At 43.1% G+C, this 24,515-nt stretch overlaps 2 protein-coding genes across 8 annotated transcripts in view; one reads left to right on the plus strand and one right to left on the minus strand.

Annotated features, from left to right (window-relative positions):
- Nucleotides 1–2,178, minus strand: part of CLEC16A (C-type lectin domain containing 16A) — a 197,384-nt gene extending 195,206 nt beyond the window's left edge. For all 7 annotated transcript variants that reach the window (XM_077828776.1, XM_077828775.1, XM_077828774.1 and 4 more), the window contains exon 1: nt 1,961–2,178. In XM_077828776.1, the coding sequence (XP_077684902.1) occupies nt 1,961–2,040 (80 nt within the window). In that variant the 5' untranslated portion in view covers nt 2,041–2,178. The remainder of the gene's footprint in view (nt 1–1,960) is intronic.
- Nucleotides 2,179–8,197: 6,019 nt separating this feature from the next.
- Nucleotides 8,198–24,036, plus strand: DEXI (Dexi homolog). Its single transcript, XM_077828636.1, has 2 exons — nt 8,198–9,350; nt 23,352–24,036. The coding sequence occupies exon 1, from the start codon at nt 8,745–8,747 to the stop codon at nt 9,024–9,026; it is 282 nt and encodes a 93-aa protein (XP_077684762.1). The 5' UTR covers nt 8,198–8,744; the 3' UTR covers nt 9,027–9,350; nt 23,352–24,036.
- Nucleotides 24,037–24,515: the final 479 nt, after the last annotated feature.

Here is a 24,515-nt window from a genome sequence, read left to right on the forward strand (position 1 = left end):
ACTATGTTGGTCAAGGTGTGAAAAATCCACACCCCTGATCAGCATAGTTAAACCTACCTAAACCCGATTTAGACAGCACTAGATTGACAGAAGAATTCTGCCATTGTCCTAGCTACTGCCTGTCGTGGAGGTGGACTACCTAATGCCAAAGGGAGAACCCCTCCCCGCAGCGTAAGTAGTGTCTACATTCAAGTGCTACAGTGGTGCAGCTATGTTGCAGTAGCATTTCAAGTGTAGACTAGCCATTCAAAGTGAAGTGGCACATTAACACCCCTGCAGTGGTAGGGCAAGGGGGGGGGTGTTTTGTAGGTTACACACTGTTGTAATAAACCATACATCCAGTGTCTTTGAGGAAAAGCTCTGTGTAGCTAGAAAGCTTGTCTCTTTCACCAATATAAGTTACTCCAATAAAAGATATTACCTTATCCCCTTGTCCTTCAAATATTCTGGGACCAATACAGCTACAACAAACACTACGAGCAACTATTACAGCAACATGTAAGCTTTCATTTAAAAAAAATTTCTAGGCTGTTCTGTTGCAATAAAAACTTTTCAGAAGTAAACTGAAACAGTGTTTTGCCTCAGCCTACCAAGAACAACTCAGTTACTGCTTCTGTAGCTTTCCCAAACAGCCAGACTGTGAAATTAGCAAGGCTATTCAATTTCAAAGCTTTTTTTCAGAACCAGGTGGGGGCAACAGGAATGGGTCAATTTCATTCCCTCCTGGCTGGGGAAAATTTTGAGCTATGGTAGAGTCCAGAACCTGAATTATTCAATAGAGAGAAGAACCTTTACCTCACTGGTTTTCTTACAGCAGCCAGGAGTCTGGAGAAGGAGTAAAGAACATCCTTCACACACATTTTTACTTCCCGCAGGATCTAGGGTCATCGTGCAGAAGAAAACTATTTCCCCTTTCCAGCAGCCAGTTACAGTGCAGGGACTTCATATTCATTAGACACCCCCTACCTAAAAAAAAGAGCTCCCATTCAAGATTCCCAGTACCTTCTCTCTCTCTATCAGCACCTGGTAATGGGGATTAAGGCCTCTAACCAAGGCACTGGCCCCTGGGCCGTGCTGAAAGACGGACCACTCTCTCACCACTTCGATGCCCTAGTTAACTACATCTCCCCATCTCTACCATGCTGGTACTCATCTAAGGTTACCACCTTTTAGACTTTGTTCTACAGAACAAGTTTATTGCATTATAAAATCATAGCTTTCTCTTTTCATGCTGTGCCACTACATCACCACCCTGTAGATACTTAGGAACATCCAATCACCTGCAAGGCAAAATCAGGACTGGCGGGGGAAAGGGAGGTTGCTGGGGGGAGGAGAAGTGTATATGACCTAATCAGTAGTTGTGAGAACTCAAGAGGACTGTAAGCAATATAGTTACATGAATATTCACAGAGAGATGTAAGACGATGAGGAAATATCATTCGTACATGTTTACAATGGCAGCCCCGAGTGAAACTCCTTCAGAAGTCATTACTCTTCCACAGCCACAAGACTCACTCAAACCCCTGAAGGCCTTGTCAGCCCCTGAGTCTGGAGCCCTCCATTGCAGACTCCTCCAAGCCTCTTCAATCTCCCAGTCCACACACCCCAATCCCACCAGAGAGGTCCCAGCTCCAGAGACCCGCTTGCCATAGAGCCACAGGGGTCCCTTCTGCCTCAGTGAAGCTGTGAGCTCACTCTCGCTGAGACAGAGCAACACGAGCTCCCCCAACCCTTCAACCCGAGCTCCCCCAACCACACCACAAGCACCCCAAACGCCATGGACCTGAGCCCCACGTTGGTCCCACAGGGTCTCCGACCCGCCCCCCTCCCTGAGTTATCTCCTTGGCCCCTCCGCCCCCACCTTAGCCCCCTGCACACACGCTCCGCCTCAGCCCCCCCCCGGGGGGGCCCTACACACACACACTCACTCACTCACTACACCCCCGACACACGCACTTACTTGAGATGGTCCAAGGAGTGGATGCTGCGGGCGGCCTTACCGTGCCCGCCACCCACCCAGCTGCGGGAGCGGCCGAACATGCTGGCGGCGAAGAGGAGGCTGAGGGCCGCGGGCTCTAGCCGTCCATCGCCCCCAGCGCACGGCTGTGGGGCAGCCCAGCGACCCCTGACACTTACAACCCCGGCTGGCCGGCCGCCCGCCCCACCAGTCAGCGACAGGAAGAGCAACGGCGCATGCGCGCGCGTGGCGCGCTGGGAAATGCAGTCTCCCTGCCCCCTTCCCTGCGACGGCCAGGAGACGGTGGACTACAACTCCCAGCCTGCACCGTGGACGCCTTCTGCCGCGGGTTGTGACCTAGGTGGGTGGGAGCTCAGCGGGGGTGTGAGAGGGTCAGGTTTGGGAGGGAGTCTGGGCGCAAGCAGGTGGTACCCTCCAGTCCACAGAACCGGCAAGAGATTTTTAGCCGTTGCGGGGTACCGGAAAGACTTGGGGCTGCGCTCTACTCCTTAAAGGAGCAGAACGCGGTTAGGAAGGGCATTCATTCTTTAAATGGCTTTAACAGCACAATACAGGTGCTAACAAACTTAGACAAAGGTTTGTTAGCATATATATTGTGTAGTTACATTGGTCAGGAGTCCTCAAGAGGGGAAGGTGTTTTTGATTCTGTTTCTCGCCATTGGTCTGAATTATCCATGACATCCATACTGCATCACATCAAGTCCAAATCATTGGAGGAATGCCTCTGCTTGCACTGACCAAAGGATGTTTGGATTCTGATGTTAGCTCAGTTCTGCTGCCTTATAGGAACCAGGTGTTGTCCCCAGTGTACATAGAATTTTTTTTTTTTTTTTTTTGCAGCCAAATTAGTCTAACATGCATTTTGTTAACTGGAACTGGAGCAGCAAAACAAAGAAAACAAATGCCTCATTTCCCACCTTTGTGGGTGAGAGAACTGTAAGTGACGATTATAATGCCGGACATGGACAGCCTTAAACCAGCTGCCTCAGGAATCTGCCAAGAACTTGGCTGAAAATATGTCCCTCATATTAGCAATGGAGCTAAAACTTATCACACACCTGCCCACCTTTATTCGAATGAAGATCCTTCTGATCTGACAGCTCAGGCATTGTCAGTTTCATCCAGAACAATTTACAAACTTGAAATCTAATCCTGTAAACATTTGATCAATCCCATTGAAGACAATGGGACTATCTGCATGACTGGACCACTTTTGTGGGCTGGTAAGAGTTTCAAGAATCTGTTCCTATAAAGGAAGTTGAATCTCCCATTGAAATGCAATGTTTGGGTAAAAAGAAAAGGAGTACTTGTGGCATCTTAGAGACTAACCATTTTATTAACCATAAATGTTTGGGTACAATACCATAAAGCAGTTTAGGATACAGTTCTTAAAATTTGTCTTTTAATAAGTTATACATATGCTGAAATGGCTCCTCACCCAACTTCCATATTCCATATAAACAGACTGAATACTACATATTTGGGGGGAAAGTGAGTAGTTAAGCATGTTGATGTTTGTATATACAAAGAGAGTTGTAGGAGGGGCTGGGTGGGGAAGAGTCACATGGAGGGTCACATGAGAAGATCACATGCCTCCCCCCCCATTCCCCCCCCCCCGACCCCTTTTGTCCCTTCCATGAATGCAGTACTGGCAAGGAATGATTTCTGCTTGCACCACTGGAGGGAGTGAAGGGTGCAGGGAGAGAGATGAGGTGTCGAGTGGGTTTGGTGAGGTGAGGCCCCTCGAGCATGGGTTAGCAGAAATGGTGGGAGGGCTCACGTTTTGGGAGACACCGTCTGTAGGGGGCCACAGGTTTGGGAAAGAGGGCTGGCTTTGTCCCAAGCTATGGGGAGAAAGCAATACTGCTTCATCCACTGCTTTGCCAGAGAGTGCACACCATGATAAAAGAAAATCCAAAAGGCCTCAGCAGAGTCTAAATCCACAACCCTCAATATAAACAATCTAACCCCTGTTTCTGTATGAGAAACAAAACCTGTCAGTTAAATATAACTTAACATCAGTGATCTCAAAGCACTTTACAAAGGAAGTTACTATCATTATTCTTATTTTACAGATGGGGAGAATAAGGCACAGCGAGGTGAAGTGACTGTCCAAGGACCCTTAGCAGGCTAGTAGCAGAGCCAGGAACATAATCCAGGACTCTTGAATCCCAGTCTAATGCACTATTCAGTAGGCCACACTGCCTCTCCATACCTTTGAACTGTGTCCTCCCATCATATTCCAAATGGAAAAATGAGAAAGGGACCAGCTAACTGAGTACGTATGATGTCTTAGTTTCTTATGTTTACTTTGTGGTGGATGTGACACAAGTAGTAATTCTATAAAATGAAAACAATTCTCTCCAGAATTCATCAGAAATATCCCTTTATGAAATCAAGTATTTCCCCTGTTCTTTCCTGTCTACGTTTCCAGTTTTCAAAGAAAAGGTATAATTCTCCATATAAGCCTAGCTTCTTCTAAGTGTTCTATTTTGGCATTCTCTTCTTTTAAAGGAAAACAAAGGCTCTGGTCCTGCAAATGCACACGAGCTTTACTATACACACACGTGTTTCAATGGGATTAAATGTGCATAAAGTTAAACACATACTTAAGTGCTTGCAGAATAGGAGCCTAAATGATCAGAACCCATGTCTGACTTGCTATTGTTCACTTTAATGCCCTCTAGTTTTAGGGTCAAAATAAACTGAAGATTTGGAATACATCCAACGCCTAGCAAGATCCTGGAGAGCAAATGATGTTTTGAATGTCTCTTTCATTCTCATTTCCCCTCCCTCATTTTAGTAGCTGTTTGTTGCCTGGGCTTATATCTAGCTAAACCATCCACAGACATTCCATTCAATGGGAAAAATCTGTAAAAAAGATTTCATAGAATCATAGAAGATTAGGTTGGAAGAGACCCCAGGAGGTCATCTAGTCCAACCCCCTGCTCAAAGCAGGACCAACCCCAACTAAATCATCCCAGCCAGGACTTTGTCAAGCCAGACCTTAAAAATCTCTAAGGATGGAGATTCCACCACTTCTCTAGGTAACCCATTCCAGTGCTTCATCACCCTCCTAGTGAAATAGTTTTTCCTAATATCCAACCTAAACCTCCCCCACTGCAACTTGAGACCATTGCTCCTTGTTCTGTCAACTGCCATCACTGAGAACAGCCTAGCTCCATCCTCCTTTGAACCCCCCTTCAGATAGGTGAAGGCTGCTATCAAATCCCCCCTCACTCTTCTGCAGACTAAATAAACCCAATTCCCGCAGCCTCTCCTCTTAAGTCATGTGCCCTAGCATTTTCGTTGCCCTCTGCTGGACTCCCTCCAATTTCTCCATATTCTTTCTGTAGTGGGGGGCCCAAAACTGGATGCAATACTCCAGATGTGGCCTCACCAGTGTTGAATAGAGGGGAATAATCACCTCCCTCCATCTGGTGACAATGCTCCTACTAATGCAGCCCAATATGCCGTTAGCCTTCTTGGCAACAAGGGCACACTGCTGACTCATATCCGGCTTCTCATCCACTGTAATCCCCAGGTTCTTTTCTGCAGAACTGCTGTTTAGCCAGTTGGTCCTCAGCCTGTAGCAGTTTTCTGTCCACCTTATAGTCCATTAATCCAATCCATACTTTTTTAACTTGTGGGAGACTGTATCAGAAGCTTTGCTAAAGTCAAGATATATCACATCCACTGCTTTCCCCATATCCACAGAGCCAGTTATCTCATCATAGAAGGCAATCAGGTTGGTCAGGCATATTTGCCCTTGCCATTTATTTTGACTTATTAGAAAACAAAAAATTTTTAACAGAAAGTTCTTCCTAAGGAACAACATTGTAATCTTTAATTTGTACAACTTCCTTATGTACCAAGATCTGATCTGACAGTCTGGCCTGTTGCCATTACACCTCAGTGTGTTAGCCTTTCAAATGAAGCAGTGTCGGCCTCATTTTCGCTTGTCTTCAGGTGTCCATCTTATTGATACTCTGGTGATGAAATCAGTTTCCATCCAAATTACGTGACCAATCCATCTCCAACGCCTCCTGGCAATGATGGTGCTTATAGATCTTGGTTTGAGATTGTTCTGGGCCAAAAGATACAGAGGATTTTTCTGAGGCAGCTTGTATGGAATGAAGACAGTTTGGGTCATGTCATACTTTCTCATTCCCCAGCATTCTGCACTATAAATTAGTGCTGCAAGAACGCAGATCTGATAAATCTTCAGTTTGGTTTTGGTGTTGTATTTTGATGATTTCCAGACTGTGTTTAAGCGCCTGAAGGTGTTCCTGACTTTATTGATTTTGTTCCAGATGTCCTGGCTTGTTCCACCATCCTGGCTGATGGTGCTGCCCAAGTTTGTGAATGTTTCTGCATTGGTGAGAACATAGTCCTCTATCCATACTGGTGATGGTGAGACAATATTAAAGGTCATGATATCTGTCTTATTGCGGTTGATTTTCAGTCCAATTTGCTGGCTGAATGCATTGGGTTGAGTTGTTTTTTCTTGTATATGGTGTTGGGTATGTGATAGGAGAGCGACATCATCTGCAAAGTCCAGGTCTTCAAAGGATGAGAATAATATTCATTTAATGCCTCTTGGCATGTCTTCTGTTGTATGCCTCACTACCCAGTCAATGACAATGTTGAAGAGGATTGCAGACATGACATACCCCTGACATACTCCTGTTTTGACTTCAAAACTGAGCTCACTGTAACCAACACTGCATGTAAAGTTGAAATAGAAGCTTTTGATGACATTGATTATACGGAAAGAAATTCCATATGCCCGCAGAATGCGCCATAGGCTGGTCCTGTGAATGCTATCAAAAGCCTTCTCAAAGTCTATGAAATGTATGTAGAGTTACCGTTGCCATTCTAAGCACTGTTCTATTATGTTTCGTAGAGTGAAGATCTGGTCTGTGTATCCACGCCCTTCCAAAAACCAGCTTGCTCTTTTCTGAGAATACTATCAAAAAACAGAGTGGACACTCTTAATTCAGTTTAAACCTGTTTCATATTGATGTAGCTTAACTCAATAAGGAACTGAACTGAGATAAATCAAAATAACCAGGTTTAAATTAAGCTAAGAGTTTCCCCATAGGGGTTGGCATCGGTTTCACTAAATCAGTTTAAAATCACATCCTTAATTATGTTTTGAATATAGACAAGGACTTGGTCAGTATTATATAAATGCCCAGCATAATGTTAAGGGACCTCTACTGCTATAGGTGCCATTGTCAGACATAATGTTAAAATAGAATTATTGACCATTACTGGTCATAAGATACCATAGCACTTTTTGCAAGAGTATGGGTCCTGGTTTACTGGCCAAATTCCAACTCAAGTAATTACATTTTACTTACCCAATTGTTTCAGCCCTAAGCTGTTGTGCATTGTTGTGCACTGTTAAACAGAAGCCAAATTCCTTCCCAGAGTGGCTGCTTTAGTCATGGGTATTTAATTCCTAAATATTCTTTACCTACCTCACAGTGAAATGTGCTATAAAAGTGCACCACAGTATTTTATTATTAAGGCATTTGACATCAGGGGAACCAACAGTTCTGATAATCACATAGCGTTTAAAAAACTCTCAGATTCCAATGCCAAGAGGTGATCAGATAAAGTAAAAGGAATTGGAATAACTCACTGTAAATCAGCAATATAATATAAAAGCTCCTAACAATTTCTAATCTCTCTCTTTCTCCCCAAGCCCCATCTCATCCTGTTGGCTTGTGATAACTAGGAGCACAGAATGGCCTCAAGAACCAAATGTGTATATATATGTTCTTAAGGACAACGTTATAGTAAAGTTGCTAGAAAGGAAATCGTGTGGTTATTCCAAACAGGGAAGCAACATCTAAACAAATAAATATTGTTGCAACTTGCTGAGCCTTTACTGATGAAGCCGCCACCGGGTCAGAAAGCCAGCGAGACCGCAATCAGTACCCACCCCCCAGGTGAAACGGGATTTGACTGTCAACAAACCAAGCCCCCGCTGTCAGTCAGTGCCTTATTCAAGCCAATCAGCAAGACGGGGAGGCTGACTTGGGTGGGCGGTCTGCGCTGGAGGCAGCAGTGCTGAAAGTGAAGCTGGGGGACCCACAGTGCACAAACAGCTGAGACGCAGCAGCATGCAGCGGAGGCAGGAGGTGGGGGGGAAGGAGGAGGAGGGGTAAGGGACGGGGGAGGGGGGTTCCTGCTGCGGAGGCTGGCGGCGGGTGGGATCGCTGACTACAGGCAAGTCCTAACAACAACAAGAGCGAGCCTGCACCTTTATTCCCCCAAAGTTTGCAGCCGGGAGGACGAGAGAGCCAGCGGCAGGACTGCAGCAGCCGCGGGGAAATGTCTCTGAAGAAGCTTCCTCCAAAGGCTGGGCTGCGGCAGTGCTTCTGAAGCCAAATCTGGCCACATTCTTGCACGGGAATTAGGGGGGAGTGGATCAAGCGGATCTCTTCGGGGATTTGCCGTTCCTGCTCCCCTTGCGGGCCGTGGAAGGACCCCCCTCTCCTCTCTCGGTCTGGGGTTATTAGCACTCATTCCGTGTTTCTTATTTTACCCTCTGTTTGAAGCTGCGTTGTGTATTGGCCCCCTGCACAGCTGGGCGCCCGCCGCGACGCAGCGTTTTCCGCTAATCTGAGCGACCACCCTCTGCTTGCTGGTTCTGCACAGCTGGGCGCCCGCGCCAGCTGTTTCTGCACCTCTGCACACCAGCAGCCAGCCCCGGCCTCTGGAGAGCCGAGGCAGTTCTACTCAGCACAGCTGTATGCCCGCCGCAGTTTCTGCACATCTGGATTCGCTGGAGTCTTGGGCCTTCCATGCGCTGCTGGTGCTGCCCTATATGTTTTACGTGGGCTTGTTCTTTGTCAATGTGCTAATTCTCTACTATGCCTTCCTGATGGAGTATATCGTCCTCAATGTAGGGATCGTGTTCCTGCCTGAAGACATGGACCAGGCTCTGGTGGATTTGGGGGTGCTCTCAGACCCTGGCTCAGTGCTCTATGACACGGACAGTGAGCTGGATGTGTTTGATGGGTATTTGGAATAACAAGCAAAAAGAGTGCAGAAAGTGACTATGGAATCACCCTCCCCACACACACACGGCAAGAATTGGAGGGCTTCTGTTGTTCTTGGTAGCCATGGCTAAGGGATCACCAGACCCCTCTGCTGTCCTTCCATCTGATTTCACTCAGCGCGGCATCGTGTGCCCAAAATGGCCCCACCAATGCAAGTGTCAGTGGGGGGCTGCTGCCTCTCGCTGAGGTGCCTAGGACCTGCCGCTGCTCATGGGATGGGAACTGGAGGCTGCGGCGGAGGCCCCGGTGGGGAGCTGGAGGCAGACACAGCGGGCCCTGCTGGGCTCCAAAGCGCTGTAAGTCATTTCTTCCAGCTTGGTTAGTATCCTCACCATCAGAACTTGCAGAACCGGAAGTTTAGGGGATCTGTCCCCAGCCCCCGTCACCCAGCGTACCATTCTGTTTAGTAGGAGGCTTAACCGAGTTCCGGAAACAGCCCCCTCCCCATAACCGCTGGCCTGGCACGTGTGGATAGGTATTGGCTAATTTTTTGCTCACGTTCATGTAAATACGCATTGGGCTGGGAGGAGGGCGCGATTTCGGGAGCGCAGTGTATATCTACTACTCAAGCACAGGTCTCCATTTGTTCCTGGTGCAAAGTCTGGCGTACACTGCAGCCTGCAGGGAGTCCGAAAGGAAGGACGAGTTGGCTGTGCGAGGAGTTTACACTCCGATGCGACTGGGAGCTGGACATAGATTAGAAAACAGGGAGAGCGTTTTAAAACTAAATCCTGCATCCCATGTGTGAGCTGGTGGCCTTTCCACACTACGTCGATATGGTAGAGTCTGTAACTGTGCACCACTCGTGGGGATGAGATACTGCCCTCATCTGCAAGCGTGTGCAACCAACCCTAGTGACTTGAACTGAGGACAGAATTTGGCTCTGTCTAGATGGGTGATCTCTGTGTTGCTTCAAAACAGATCGTTTGACGCTAAACTCGGGGTAGTGGTTCACACTGAGCCGTCTGGCGTTCGTTTGGCAGCATGTCTTGTAATTGACATAATTCAAATACATATACACTCCTCTAATCAGATTTCAGAATGCAGCATTTAATTGTTTGGTTCCTGGCTCCAGCCTCTTCCAGTTTAACAGAGCAGCTCCTTTAGTTCACTGGCAAGGGAATACAGAATTGCAAAAACTGGTTCTAGTCTCAATACTGCTGTCCCCCACTGACTGGTATATATAGTATTGTCCTTAAAGGACTTATTTTTAGGTGCTGATCCCCTGAAGGGCCTATTGACTCAATTAGACTCAACAACTGTGATGATCAGGCCCCTAAAACTTCCTGGGCTCTGACCACAACTTATAACTCTGGCCTAGAAAGGCCACAGCAGTCAGTTAAAGACTCAGAAATTCTAGTTGGGGCAGGACAAATATTTTGAATCAGTACCCGTCTTTTAAAAAGCCTATTTGTATTCATCCTGGATAAATGTGAAACCTACACAATTAACTGTTATTTGCAACTAATACATGATTTCATATTAGTCAGCCATGAAGCATTTTAGGGGAGGGAAATCATTTAGTCAACTTAATTTATTCTAGTACTTGTGATTTATTCTAAACAATTGAAAATTGTAAGGAGTAAAGACAATTATGAAAGGTACAGTATTTTAAAAAATATTGAAAAGTGATTCATTAAGAAACTCAGTCTTTTTAATCAGGAGTCCATGTGTGTAGTCAAATTAGCCAAACTTCGTATGTTAAAGAAATCAAACTTTAAAATGGAAACTTATTACCAAACGTACTAGCAGGATTTTGATCTAAACAATAGCATATGTAAATATATATATAAAAATGAGCATCTTTGCAGAAATATCAGTTGAGTTTCTTTAGCATTTACAAAGATGAAAAGGGGAAACTGCGACAGAATTTTTGTTAACATTCATAATAGCAGCCATGAAGGAATACTATACAAAATTCCCTATAAAACTAGTTTCAGAGTAGCAGCCGCGTTAGTCTGTATTCGCAAAAAAAAAAAAAGGAGGACTTGTGACACCTTAGAGACTAACCAATTTATTTAGCATGAGCTTTCGTGAGCTACAGCTCACTTCATCGGATGCAGCTCACGAAAGCTTATGCTCAAATAAATTGGTTAGTCTCTAAGGTGCCACTAGTACTCCTTTTCTTTCTATAAAACTAGGTGTCTCTAAACAATTTACAAATATTAAAAACTATCTTTCATTATGTCTTTGTCTCTTACCAAAGAAGAAATTAATTTTGCGTGGTGCAAGACTGAGCAATGAGTTCTGTATCATCTTCAGCAGTAATCTGATTACATTACGGAAGCAGAATTGGGCCTGGTCAGGAGACTTACATGGAAAAGTGCAGGAAGTATTGTTAGTGGTTCAGTGGATAGCATGTTTTTTGCTGAGTCAGCACAGAACAAATCGCGCTAGTGGCCATCCATAATAATTAAGGGCTCAGTCCTGGTAAGTGCTCAGCTTTCTCTCCAACTTCCACAAATGTCAATAGGAGGCAATCCTAAAAAGATCCCACACATTTTATTTTTGCTAGTTGTATACTGACCCAGGCCCAGCTTGTGCAATTATATTTTGCCATTCTATATTCCCCCTGAAGTTTAAGGTGCAGAAATTGTTCTTCATTTCCTTTCCAAGAAGCTGTGCAATGTTACAGGAGCTGACTTTCAGTCCCCATCATTGGCAGCATTTAAGTGATGGATGAGTAACCCTTTTATATACAGGGTAAAATTATGTCCCCAGGTATTTGTACATAACTCCCACCAAAGCTAACAGTCTAGGAATTGCGTTGAGATCTTCCAGGAGGATGGATACTATGTAAAATGAAAAATGGTGTTATATAATCATAGTATATCCTTCTGGTTCCATAAACAGGGGTTTGCAAAACCTGGCTGAATGCACTATGGGGCATAAAAGGAAGAAAAGGCAACAAGCTCACTGTTGCTCCTGCAGAAACCCCTCTGCATGTACTCAGAGCATCACCTATGGGAATTCTGTACAAGATAGTGCTGCTCACCTTATCAGCATTATCTCTTTCCATGCGGTGAAACAAAAACACGCATGCATGAGGCTGAAGGGTGATTTCCTAGGAGGGATGACACAAGGAATTCTGAGCTCTACCTGGATCTTGAGTTACCTTGGGAGATCCATAGGTATAGGGAGTCAGTCCTCCTGCCTTGCCCCAGAAGTGTGTGGCACAGAACAATTCACAGAAAACTCAGCAAGATGAGGCACAGAGTTGCTATCAGAATTGACTAGTACATAGGCATTACCTTTTCCATTAAACATAAAATTATAACATGGTCCCAATCCTGATCTCATTGATGTGCATGGGAGTTTAATCAAGGTTTTCTGTGGGGCCAGGAACAGGGCCCATTGTGATTAACATATTATATTCTGGTTTTACGTTTTCATCCTTCTGCATCTTGCAAAACCACCTTTAAGGATTTCCCCTATTTTCTTTTCAATCCAGTTCCACTGCTCAAGCCCTCAGGTCAGCAGCACCATCTTCCTATGCAAGGAAGACTTTGTCAGATTGCTGCTAAAGCCTATCACAATCATTGCTTAATTGTTCTTTGAGTTCAGCATGGAGGCACATGAAGAACACTGCTCTTCCTCACAGTTTAAACTCATTGCCTCTGTCGCAAATGTTCCAGTCCAGAGATTTTTCTCTTAATTAATGGGCTTTTTATTTTAAACAGCTTGTCATCTTGCTTTTTTTCCCTGCATTTTCCATATTATTATGTTTGTAGAGAGGAAAAAGTAAGAGCTGTATTAGACGGACTAGTGGTAACAAAGTGCAGTGTACATATAAAGCTTGGCAGCCTTCCTTTGTTTCCATCATCATTCTGTTCTTGTACAGATAAAAAGGAACCAGTTAGTGGCCAGTACTCATTTAAAATGAGGTCTTACAGAAAGTCTAGTTTTCCGATTGTGTGTCCTTGTCTAGACAGGAGAAAAATCTCTTATACAGCACTTGGTCAGGACACCTGCTTTCTAGGGATGTTTTAAGCTGAATTCCAGAGGATGATAAAGTGCTGCTTAATCAGAACATTGTTAGTATAAATCCTACTTAATGGAGATGAATTTAGCCTGTGCCAAGTGGTTAAATGGTGTTTAACATGGTGTGGCATTCTAAATCCGGGTCATTTAATACAGAAGTATAAAACAGAGATATAAAATTAAGTAATTTAGCATTCTTTTAAAATCTGTAATATTTTATTTAATTTTAAGTGTTTCCAGATTTTGTTCTCCCTTGGGACAGTAGTCTTAGGGCTTCCCAGTTAAAGGCCTAATGCTGCAGCCAATATTCATGAAAAACTCCCATTAGCTTCAGAGGGAGTGTGATGGGATTCTGACACCTCTCACGGTGCCTCTCCCTGGCCATTCTGGGGGTCAGCTCTGCCAAGTGCTTCACCCTCCTCAGCAGTCTCTACCCACCTTCTTCTCTGGAGCCTGTCTCTCCCTCTTGGAGTGGCAGCTTCCTGTTTGTGGCTTGGCCCTCCAGCCAGGTCACTAAGTTCCTCCCCTTTGGGTAAAGTCATAGTCCTTGTGGATCAGCTGTCCAGCTGACATCTCCAACTCTCTGTGTCAGGGGAACCCAAGCCCACCCTCTGCCCTGGGTTCTGGCCAAGGGACCCTATCTCATGCAGCCAAGGCCTGTACTGTGCTAGGCCTTGCTGCTGTTTCCCTGGTCTTCTTCCTACATCACTGGCTCCGCTCTCTCTTTGGGTTTGCCAGCCCATTCTCCTTCCCCTCAGAGGGGCAACTATGGTCTCCTTGCTACTTGCAGCTCCTGGGCTTTTTACAGGCTCCTCTTGTTCCAGCTCAGCTGCGACTGCCTCTAATTAGTGGCCTCCTTGTAGCCTATAGCTCTCCCCTACTGGACACTTAATTGGTCAGTTAGGCTTCCCTGGCCTAATTTACCCTCTCAGGGGCTGATGTGGCAAATACACCCTATCACAGGAGTTACAGACTTTTATGGACTGCAGAAGTGGGGCCTTAGAGGAGTCTACTACACTTGATTTATTTGGAGAACTCTGACTTTTCTATATCCTCTCATGTAGGTGGCAGGGCTTGGGAGTTACAGCACTAAACACCTTGAAAAAGCTTCCTGTCCTATTTAAATAGAATGCATATTTTAAGAATCCTGTCTACGTAAACTGAATTGCAACTGCAATTGCTCGGTGTCATCTGTTATTTTAGGTTGAGTGTTCTGAGCTCTGTGATGTACTTGAGGTCTACTGGAATGTGATTGTGTAACTGCTCTTCTCTTTGTACATCCCTGAAAATTAAATGTGACTCATCATGAGGTTATCAAAGTCAGCAAAAATATTTAATAGAAAAATAATGTATATAATACTTTATATACAATAACAGCATAATAAGAAAATTTTAGTATCACTGGATTATTATTAATTCCTTTTTATGAGCAAAGTCCTGCGTTCAGAAATCTGAAATGCAACATTTTAGTTGCATACCAGTTTTTAAATCCCAAATCAGGGTCAAAGGAATAGCTTAGTTCGCTCCTACTTCAATTTGGGATTACAAATGTTAGCTCTCTTTAATCATTAGCACTAAATGTTACATTTATGAAAGCCAAGAGATTTCTTATTATTTGTACACAGCTGTGTAAATTGAAAGCTTGTTATAACGTCATTAGTTTAATGTGAAGGATAAGACCTCTGGGTTCTGTTCCACATTCTCCCATGGACTCTGCCCCGTCTGTAAATGGGACTGCCTATGCAATTATTTTAAGATCCTTTAAATAGCAGTGCTATACACACACAAAGTGCCTACTAAAAATAAGTGCCCTGTTTATATGAGGCAATGTGGTTCAGTGGACAAGGCATTGGATAGGGAATTAGAAGAGCTAGGCTCTTGTCTCTGCCCCTGACGTACTGTGTGAACATGGTCACTTCACTTACTTGGGCCTGAGTTTCCCCTAACTGTAAAACAGGCACACTAGGTGAGAAGGTGGGGCAGGAGGGTGTAACCATTCCCGCTGACAGCATCAAAACTCTTCTCTCTTTGGTTCCCGTCGATCAGCTCAGCAGCGCCAGTGGGGCTGAAGGAAGCCCTTCCTCTGCTTTCTGGCTTGTATCAGCTTCAGAGATTCCTTCATCTTTACATGTTTTAGCTTTATGTCATTCTACACGACGTCTGTCCAGTGGATTCTTGATCTTCCTCTCTTTCTAGTTCCTTGCTCACTCTGGTATGTATAGCTGCGTGTGATATCCTTTCCAGGTCCATTCTTGACACAGGTCTGATCCATCACAGTCGTCTTTCCTGAAGCTCCCGTAACAGCATTATTTCTTGCCCTAGCCATTTTTTTGTCACTTCATTTTTTATTTTCTGCTGTCTTGAATCTCTCAATATTCCTATTAGCTAATTCACTTGTGCAGTCAATATCTTTAGTTCCTTGGCTTTCCTCATATGCCAGCATTACAACCTGTATAGCTTTATCAGCATGGCAGTTCTCTCAAATATGCTGATTTTCATTTTAAGCAAAATGTCTTTAGCCTTCTAGAGCTTGCAGTTTTCTGAATGCTGCAGCACCTAATCTGAGTCTTCTTTTTAAGTGATCTTCACCATTCTCATTCTTCCATACTAGTTCTCCAACGTGCATGCATCTGCAGACACGGTGAGTAGGTAACCAGCCAGACAATGGTCTCCTCTCAGGGCGAAGCTTCAAAAGGTTGGGTCTTTGCATGACCGGAGGTGGTAATTTGCATTCCCCTCCCCACAGATATTTCCTAGGCATTCCACTTAACTTTGTTTGTCTGACACATTGTTTAAAAGAGTCCTGTGAAGGTCATAACACTTCCCAAGGTTTACCTTTGACCCCAGAGATTACATACAACCCCACACTTATACATAAACTTTGCATTTTTAATACAAAATGGACACCAAAGATACTTAAACTTAATTCAACAAGGTTTGTGCAGGATATTACAGAAATTGCCATATCTGTCACACTCTAGTCTAATTGGCATTTCCTACCATCAGTGGTAACAGCAGGCTTTAAGAGCAATAGTTGAGAATTTTAGAGCCGTGTAAGTGATTTGGAGGCCCAATTCCCATTATAATTTATTATAATGAAAGGGAATTAGTGTTCAGATCCCTTAGCTTTGAAAATCTTAGCCAAAATATAGCCCATATAGAGATACTATTCAATTTCAGCTCAAGCTACTAGGAATTCTGCCCTAGGTAGAACCTGAAGACAAAGTCTTGGCTAACTGAACTGGATTGACCCCTCAAGGACAGTAGCTACAGCCCGTCAAACATCTCCATGCACTGGTTTGACACCTGGTCCCAAGACATTTTCTAGAACGAGCACATTCAGTTGCATATTGCAGGAATGGAGGCAAATGTTTTATGAGCTTTCCAAAAGTTACTGTTAATGTGAGTCAAAGGTAAATGAGGCAGAGGAAATAAATGAAGATTGAGTTTAGGATCAAAAATGCTTGAGCCCGGAGCGTTTTCATCTATTAAAAAGCACCAGAGCACAAGTGATTTTAAAAGCAAACTTATTTAAGGAATTTTCATATTTATTGTGTTAGAGTCCTTTGCTAAGCAAATACACTCTAAGTCACCAGCTCACTTTAATGAGAGGGGACAAGTGCCATTTAGCATGGTATAATAGCCTTATTGTCAAAGGAATAAAGGAATGAATCCAATCTAATCCTTCACAGAAAAAGGCATCATTTCTTTAGGAGAAAGGACTATATTAATATTCCCTTTCAGATGGCAATCAGTAGTTCTAAACTTGAAGAAACGAGTCGTGTTTACAGACGCTTAGCCTGTTGATTTGGGCAGCTTAGATCTCTTGCCTCTATCGCCACACAAGGGTGTTGAAACTTCATAGCAATGGAGGGTTTATTTGGGAAACCCAGAGTCCCAATCAAGCAAGCACTGCCCAGAGATGGCTACATTTTTCTGTTAATCTATGCTAATTATAAGCTCCCTTTCTCCTCACAGGCATGGAAGTTTAGGTATGTTGTCTGCCACCTCCTTTAAAGAAGGTAGGTGAGAGTTTTCCATGGTCTCCTTTGAGGCTATCCAGCTGTGCGCAATGGACAGTCTATTTCTCCTTTTCATTCTTACTGTTACATAGAGTACTGTGTTAAACACTAAACAAGCAGTTTAAACAAACTAGCAGTTGTGTTAAGTCTGTAGAGAAACACAATTCAAGTTTTGGAAATCTGTGGAGAGCCTAATCTGGGAAGGTCAATTTCTTTTTTCTCTGTCAGTATCAGCTAAAAACTGGTCAGAATTTAGCCTTTCAAATTTACAAACCATGCTCTTTTCACGTGGCCAGTTAAGTGCATTTTTCTCCTAAGGTTTTGTTAAGAGATTAACCATTCTGTCAAAGATCCCAAATAGATCTTAACAAATAAAAATTCTACCATCTGGTGGATGTTGAGAGGTTTAAAAATCTGACCTTACCAAAATGAAACTGCCAAACTGACAGGAAGAGGCTGCATGGTGGTCTGAACAGACAGGAAGAGGCTGCATGGTGGTATGCCCAATTCTAAGCTCTCCCTTTCTTTCAGGATTATATCAGGAATTAGAAGGAATACAGTGCTGGATACAAAATAAAGACACATCATTTCCTCTGCATTGTTATGACCTGGAAGGAACAGCAACTTCAAAGACAGAATTAGCAAAAAGAGCATGACTTATTTATTTTTAATATATTGGTGTTATGCTTTCGCAGCTGAACCATTATATGCTTGCTGGTGTTTTTATAGCAAGTAGGATGACTGCATTTATAAGATCTCAACAAGATTTGCCCCCTTTTGTTTTCCATCACTAAAGTTTAGGTTCAAATTACATTTGAAGGATAGATTATTTTTTAAACAATTGAATAGAGAGGCAAGACTCGAATATGCTGGTCAATTCTATCATTCACACACCATTTAATATCTGCTACTATAAATTACTAACTTGGTCTAGCGGCCTATAGCTATATTTGAAACATTCGTGAGGCAGCCCTCTTGTGTGCTTTGGTAGTATAACTGCACAGGCTCAAACAAATTTTGCTCTGTTATGTCTAGGCCAACTCACTGGAGTTGCACAAGAGTAAAAAAGAAGAGTTTGCTCCATATATAGCATGCTAAAATAAAAATCCCTATATTCTCTATAAAAAGAAAAAGGAGTACTTGTGGCACCTTAGAGACCAACCAATTTATTTGAGCATAAGCTTTTGTGAGCTACAGCTCACTTCATCGGATGCATTCAGTGGAAGTGAGCTGTAGCTCAAGAAAGCTTATGCTCAAATAAATGGGTTAGTCTCTAAGGTGCCACAAGTACTCCTTTCCTTTTTTGCGAATACAGACTAACACGGCTGCTACTCTGAAACCTATATTCTCTATAGTGCAGCAAAAATGTTCAGTTCAGCCTGGAAAATATCACTAAACAGATAAACATTGACGAATTAAACTCTTTATTAAAACTTATTCCATCTGTTCTTTGTCCTTGGTTTAAATAGCAAGGTTATAAAGAGTGTTTGATGACTGTAATAGGACTTTATAGATCTCTTCAGTAAGGCTACGATTTTGTCATGTAGGTCGTGGAAATCACGGAATCCGTGACTTCCAGAGACCTCCATGACTTCAGCCCTGAAGCACTGCAGGCAGTGGGGGGACCCTGCAGCTCCCGGCCACTGTGGGCAGCGGGGAGGACACACTCTGATTGCAGCTCCTGGCCGCCGAGGGTAGTGTGCTCTGCAGGCAGCGGGCAGCCTGGGGACCCCTCAGCTGCCCCACTGCTGCAGGCAGTGGGGGACTTCAGAGCCCCAGCAGTGGTAGGTGCTGGGGCCTTCTCCCTCCCCATTTTGTCACGGACATTTTTAGTCATGGGCTTCTGTGAATTTTTCTTTATTACCTGTGACCTGTCCATGACTTTTACTAAAAATATCAGTGACAAAATCTTAGCCTTACTCTTCAGTAGTGTTTCTCTTTAACTCATTCCTATGGCAGACAAACTCGGTAGAGAAATACCGCATTAGACAAAAGACATGCTTCCTAGTACTGCTTTTCCATCTCCTGTGAGTGTGAAATATAATTCCTTCTAATTGATGATCAGGTGGGTTAAGATTCCTTCACAAGGAAATCCTCTCTCCCAAACTCATCTGGCGATCTCCATGAAAGGAGAAGACTTGTCCCCTAGCAGGTTGCTCTACAGAGTCTATTCCAGCCTAATGGCTGACGTAGTTTCCAGAGTCCTAAAATCCCCCTCTCTGCTGGCAGAGGATCTGCCTAGCAGTGGATCCTTTAGCCTGACCTTCTATGCATCCATACACCTTGGCACACAGCCATACAAAGACTCCAATCCCCTATAGAGCTGGGCTCCATGCTATACCATCCCATACAGTTGGTTTTTTAAAAAATCCTTCATCCATTACTATAATATCTCAGTATCTGACCAACTCCTTGCATCACTTCCCAAAATCCTGCCTCCAACGGAATCATACCAGGTGAGGGCAGGATTAACCTCTAGCTATGGTACTGAATCCCCTTTGATAGTTTTCTCGCACATTAGCCTAACAAAGGCAGGTTAGGTCAGGTGGAATAAATTAGGAGACGGTGAAGCAAGATTGGCGCATGACTTACTGATGTATTTATTTTTGTCACCAAAACCAGGCAGCTTGTCCTGCAATATTACTGATTCCCATAACAGTTTCTTGGCAGGTCCAGTGATTCTAAAAAAAGAGAAGGACAAACTGAAGTTAGAGGTTATGTGAAATATAGGTAAATTGTAATTAAATCATTATAATACAGTCAATGATAATGATCAGATTAATTGTGTCTGTTTAATAACATTTACCCTAGACAGGAGATCAACATAAGTTCCTAAATAAAGAAAAGGAAGGTAATGAGATCATGCCTAATATGAGATGAACTGCCTTGTGTACCTCATGGCTGGATCACCAGGCCCTTAGGGTCACCCCTTTGTAATGATGATCCACACTCCGTTCCAAATCACTTTTTAAACGTCCTTTGTCCCAAGTCCCTTCCCAGGCATTTTATTGTGGGGAGGAAGGCAGATGGAAGGGAACAAACAGGCTCTAGGTTTGGGTATGGTAACTGTTATGTTGGGTTTACCACTTTTGGGCATCTTGGAGAGATGGGACCTGTACTCTGACTGTCTAGAAGACAGAATCAGGAGCTGAGGTAACTGTGAGCACCCAGTTGCAGGCAGAGATATTTTGATTCCTTTCCCAAGTTCTGGAAAGTTGTATGTAGAGGCCACTTGTGGGCACAGGGAAAGCCAAACACCAGAAGTACCAGGTTTGGTTGCAGCCCCACCTACCAGAGCAAAGCTATTATCTCTGGGGACTCTTACTCCCTCAGTCTTGATCAAAATTAAGCAAATGCGTAGCAGCCAGAGAGAAAAATGAAAAGATGGGATTTTCAAAGAGTCATGCTTGAAAAGAGCTGCTCTCTGACAAAATCAGCCTACTCTTGCAAGGTAGACTTAATGGCCCATAAAAGAAAGGTACACACATGAATAGGTTTTTGCATGCAGTTGTGAGCAGGGACTTTTCCTAACACACTGTACAAATAAAGTCCATATGTTATATGAAGTCCAGAATCATCCCCCAGCCCCCTCAGGAGGTTTGGTTTTATTAACAAAGAAATAGCAATAAGATAATAAATATTAGATCAAAGCCCCTCCATCTGCTTGGTGATCCTCTCTCAGTATTGTTTTTTCCACACTAGAGGCCCTCCCTTCCTAGCAAGCTACTTACCACCTCACTTATATCCAGATGATGGAAGTCACCTGCTTCGGTGAGTCAGCAGAACTCATATAACGCTTTCCCATCAGGATCAACACCTGCTAACAGAATAGGGTTGTTTTAGATAAACATTGCCAGCCTGTTACAACAATGCTACCAGTTACCAGTCTTGAGAGGTGAACATAAGGACAATATTTGTTTAGGTAACAGTTACTTATATACTAGTGAAACTACCAGTATGAGAAGTGGATATATTGTGTCAGATAAATGCTGGATTATCTCAATTTGATAATCTGCTTGCTTTCTCTATCTCATTGACATCACAAAATCAATACATTCTGCTAACTGAGTTTATGTTTGCAAATTGTGGAGCAATATCAAAGTCACTGATAAGTAAGCTATAAATCCTTCTCTCAAGCTTTGAAAAATTACCTTTCCAATCACAGTCTGAAGAGTTCAGGACAGCCATTCATGCATTTTGAATGGCTAATTCCTACACCCATTACGATGTACGATATGTTGTATTAGAAAAAGGGTTTGTGAATGTACGCTCTCATTTTCTTACACTCATGGACCCTGAAGTTTAAAACATGAGATTTTGAAGATGACAAAGGTAAGTTCATTTCTTTACCCACATCAGAAAAAAAAAAATCCCAAATGTCTAGAAAAGAATGGTAAGCGTCCAGTTTCATTGTCCCGGTGCTCTTTCTCCAAAATGAGAAAAATACTAAGCAATTGAATCTTTTCACTTTCAGGTTCTTCCCACTGCACCTTTGGAGCTCTGAAAACAATTTATTGTAGCGGTTCTATTAGTCTTAAGTTTTATAGACGCTTGTTTTCATTTAATTTAAATTTAATTTGGGGGCCATATTCAAGTTGATAGTGTTTATGAGGGCCTGATCCTGAAATCCCTTATTGCATGTGAGTAGCTCCTTGACGTCCATGGCATTATTTTGGTGTTGTAGGCTTAGGCCTTGAATTAGCATTGGTATGTAAAGTTATACAGCACCTCAATTTTGTTCTCCTCTGTTTACAATGAAAAGGGCATTTTCCTGTTATTATTACTGTATTTTAAGGAGGCAGATATGTTTTGAGATCACTTAAAAATCATAGCTAAAGACAGTAGTTTATACATCTGCATTTCTAATGTACAGAATGCCTCATTTAGCATATTAGGAGAAAAGCTGCCACAAAAGTGCTGTAGTCATAGTTGTTAGGGTCAGGACAGTGTGTCGCCGCAGGATTACACAGCAATTCTCTGGAAAGAGATCCCGATAGCCTGCCAAATGTAGGGATTTCTTTTTAAAAAGGAAATCTGCTATTGAGGTCTGCAGTACTTAGCCATCCATTATGATGTGCTAATCTAAAAACAATCTGTTAGACACCCAGGATGAGACCTATGTGGGGAGTAGTTACCCCACATCTGCCGAATTTGGGGTTCTTTCACTTTCCTCTGAAGCATCTGGCACAGGCTATTGTGAGACAGGATACTAGACTAGATGGATCTAGGGTCTAATCCATTCTGGCAATTCCTGGGTTCCTAATGTCTAGGACATTCCCAATCCCAGGACTTTACACATTTGGAGTCCTGTTCCAAATTAGGCAGAACAGGGATCCAAACCATATCAGCACTCTATCACCAGGTTATTGGCTATTCTGGGTAGTGTATGTGTGTCTCCCTTCCCCTCCCCCCTTGTTTTGATCAGAAATTCCATCCTGGATCTGAGAAACCTTCCCAACAAAAGGTAGGACAAATCTCACCCTTTCCCGTGAAATGTTTCGGTTTTGATGCATCAGCATTTTCCAGTGAAAAACCATTTAATCCAAAAATTCCCACCCCACTCTACTCCCTAACCCCTACTCCTTTGTAGTCTTCCTGTGTCCAGGTATTACTGCTAAAGAATGATGGCTATTGAAGACGCAGGACAACTGTTAGCTATGATCAAACCCCAGCAACAATGAATTTTAGTGCATAAAGGAAGTTTGATTACATGCATGTAACAAACACTTATGAAAGTTGTCAAAGAAAACTCTGGCTGCTTCAAACAGCAGTGAAAACTATGAACAGCACACAGATTTGGCCCACTTTTGCTCAAGCACTTTGGGGCAAGGACTGTCTGAACTTTGTGTATTATACTGTGGTGACCACATTGGCAGCAGCAAACTATTTTTGTCTAAAGAAAACTTTTGTTTGTGAATTTACATTGCGTCTCAGGAGAGATTTCCAAGTCAGTTTAAAATGAGAATAGCACTGTGCTTCTTTTCCGATGAATTTTGGACATGCATAAGTGTTAGATTTATCTGCAGGGCTAATCCAGCCCACTGTTGCATTGACTTCAGTGAAAGAGTGATTTCAGACCTTTACTTGTTTTGGAATTTAACTGGTCTAGGCGTCACTACGAACAGTCTCAACCTTAAACACATATAAGTAGCATTGTCCTCAAAACTGTCTAGTTTGAAATTTTTGCATGCTATTCTTCACCACTTAGTGCCTCTTTGGTTAAACAAAAACCACTGGGGAGTCAAGGACTAATGAGCTAGTGTTATTGTAATAATCTGGTTTTCTTTCAAATAGGTTTGTTGCACACTTGAAAATGTTCCAGGACTGGAATCATGGAACACGAAACTGTGGCCTTGAATGTTCAAAACTAAAAGGAATGTACAGGAGACAAAACGGGCAAGACAATGTGAAGTGGCAGTATCAGAATGTTTCAGCTGTGACTTTTCCCCAGGATTGTTGGATCAGGGTTGTTACACTAACTGCAGTGATTCATATGCATCACCGGGCCTCCTTAGGACATGGCCTTCATGGACATTTTAAAAAGTGGTCTCTCCATACTTTAAACAAAGCTTTTACTCAGATTTGATAAACTTTTGAATAAATATGTTACCCAAATGGGCAATCTGTATTACTGTTTATGAAGTTCAAATCAGGTCACATGTTGAAAACTTTCCTGGCTGTTAGTTCAGAAGGTCAGTTCTGCTGTTGGAATAGAGCCTAAAACCACTGCAAATTAAATTTGGTTCAGAACAGTATTACAGAAAGGGATTGTTTTGTAAGGTGTGGGTATTTTTTGTTTGTTTTGTTTTTAATTTTGTGAGTCTTGTATTAGGGCAGCAAGAGAGAATCCAGTATAAATCTGGAGGATTAATTAGCTAACAGGATACTTTGCACATTGTTTAAATTCAAGTTCTTATGTACACATGTAAAAGCAATACATTGAAGACTGACCTTGTTCAATTAAAAAGTATGCAAATCAGTTTGTCGACGGGTCATTCTGGTTTCATTTACACAAAGGAATTTAGTGTACTTTCTAGAAATCAAACTTTCCTAAGCCACTTCCATGTTCTATATAGTCTTTAGCTACTAAAACCTAGATTTTATGGAAGAGAAAGATACCTGAAATACAAATAGCATTTAGAGCTTTTGCATTAACAACTACTTTAAAAACCATACTTCCTGAACTGAAATCGCAGGAATGATGCAGGTCCTGACTGAAATGCATTAGCAAAGCTGTGAGAGGAAGACTCTTTAGTAAAGGCATGTGTTATTCCTACATGGCCCTGCAGTTCGGACTACAGGGATGTGAACTGTAGTGTACACTGTGCTGTAGCTCCCCCATTTGGACACCGCTTGTGCAAACTAAAAGGGACATAGTTTGGGTTAATTTAGGGCTTGTCTACATGACCCTGCAGTGTGGACTACAGGGGCATGAGTTGCAGCGCACACCAAACTGTT

This window comes from Eretmochelys imbricata, chromosome 10 (genome assembly GCF_965152235.1).
Source record: "Eretmochelys imbricata isolate rEreImb1 chromosome 10, rEreImb1.hap1, whole genome shotgun sequence".
NCBI classification, from domain to species: Eukaryota; Metazoa; Chordata; order Testudines; family Cheloniidae; genus Eretmochelys; species Eretmochelys imbricata.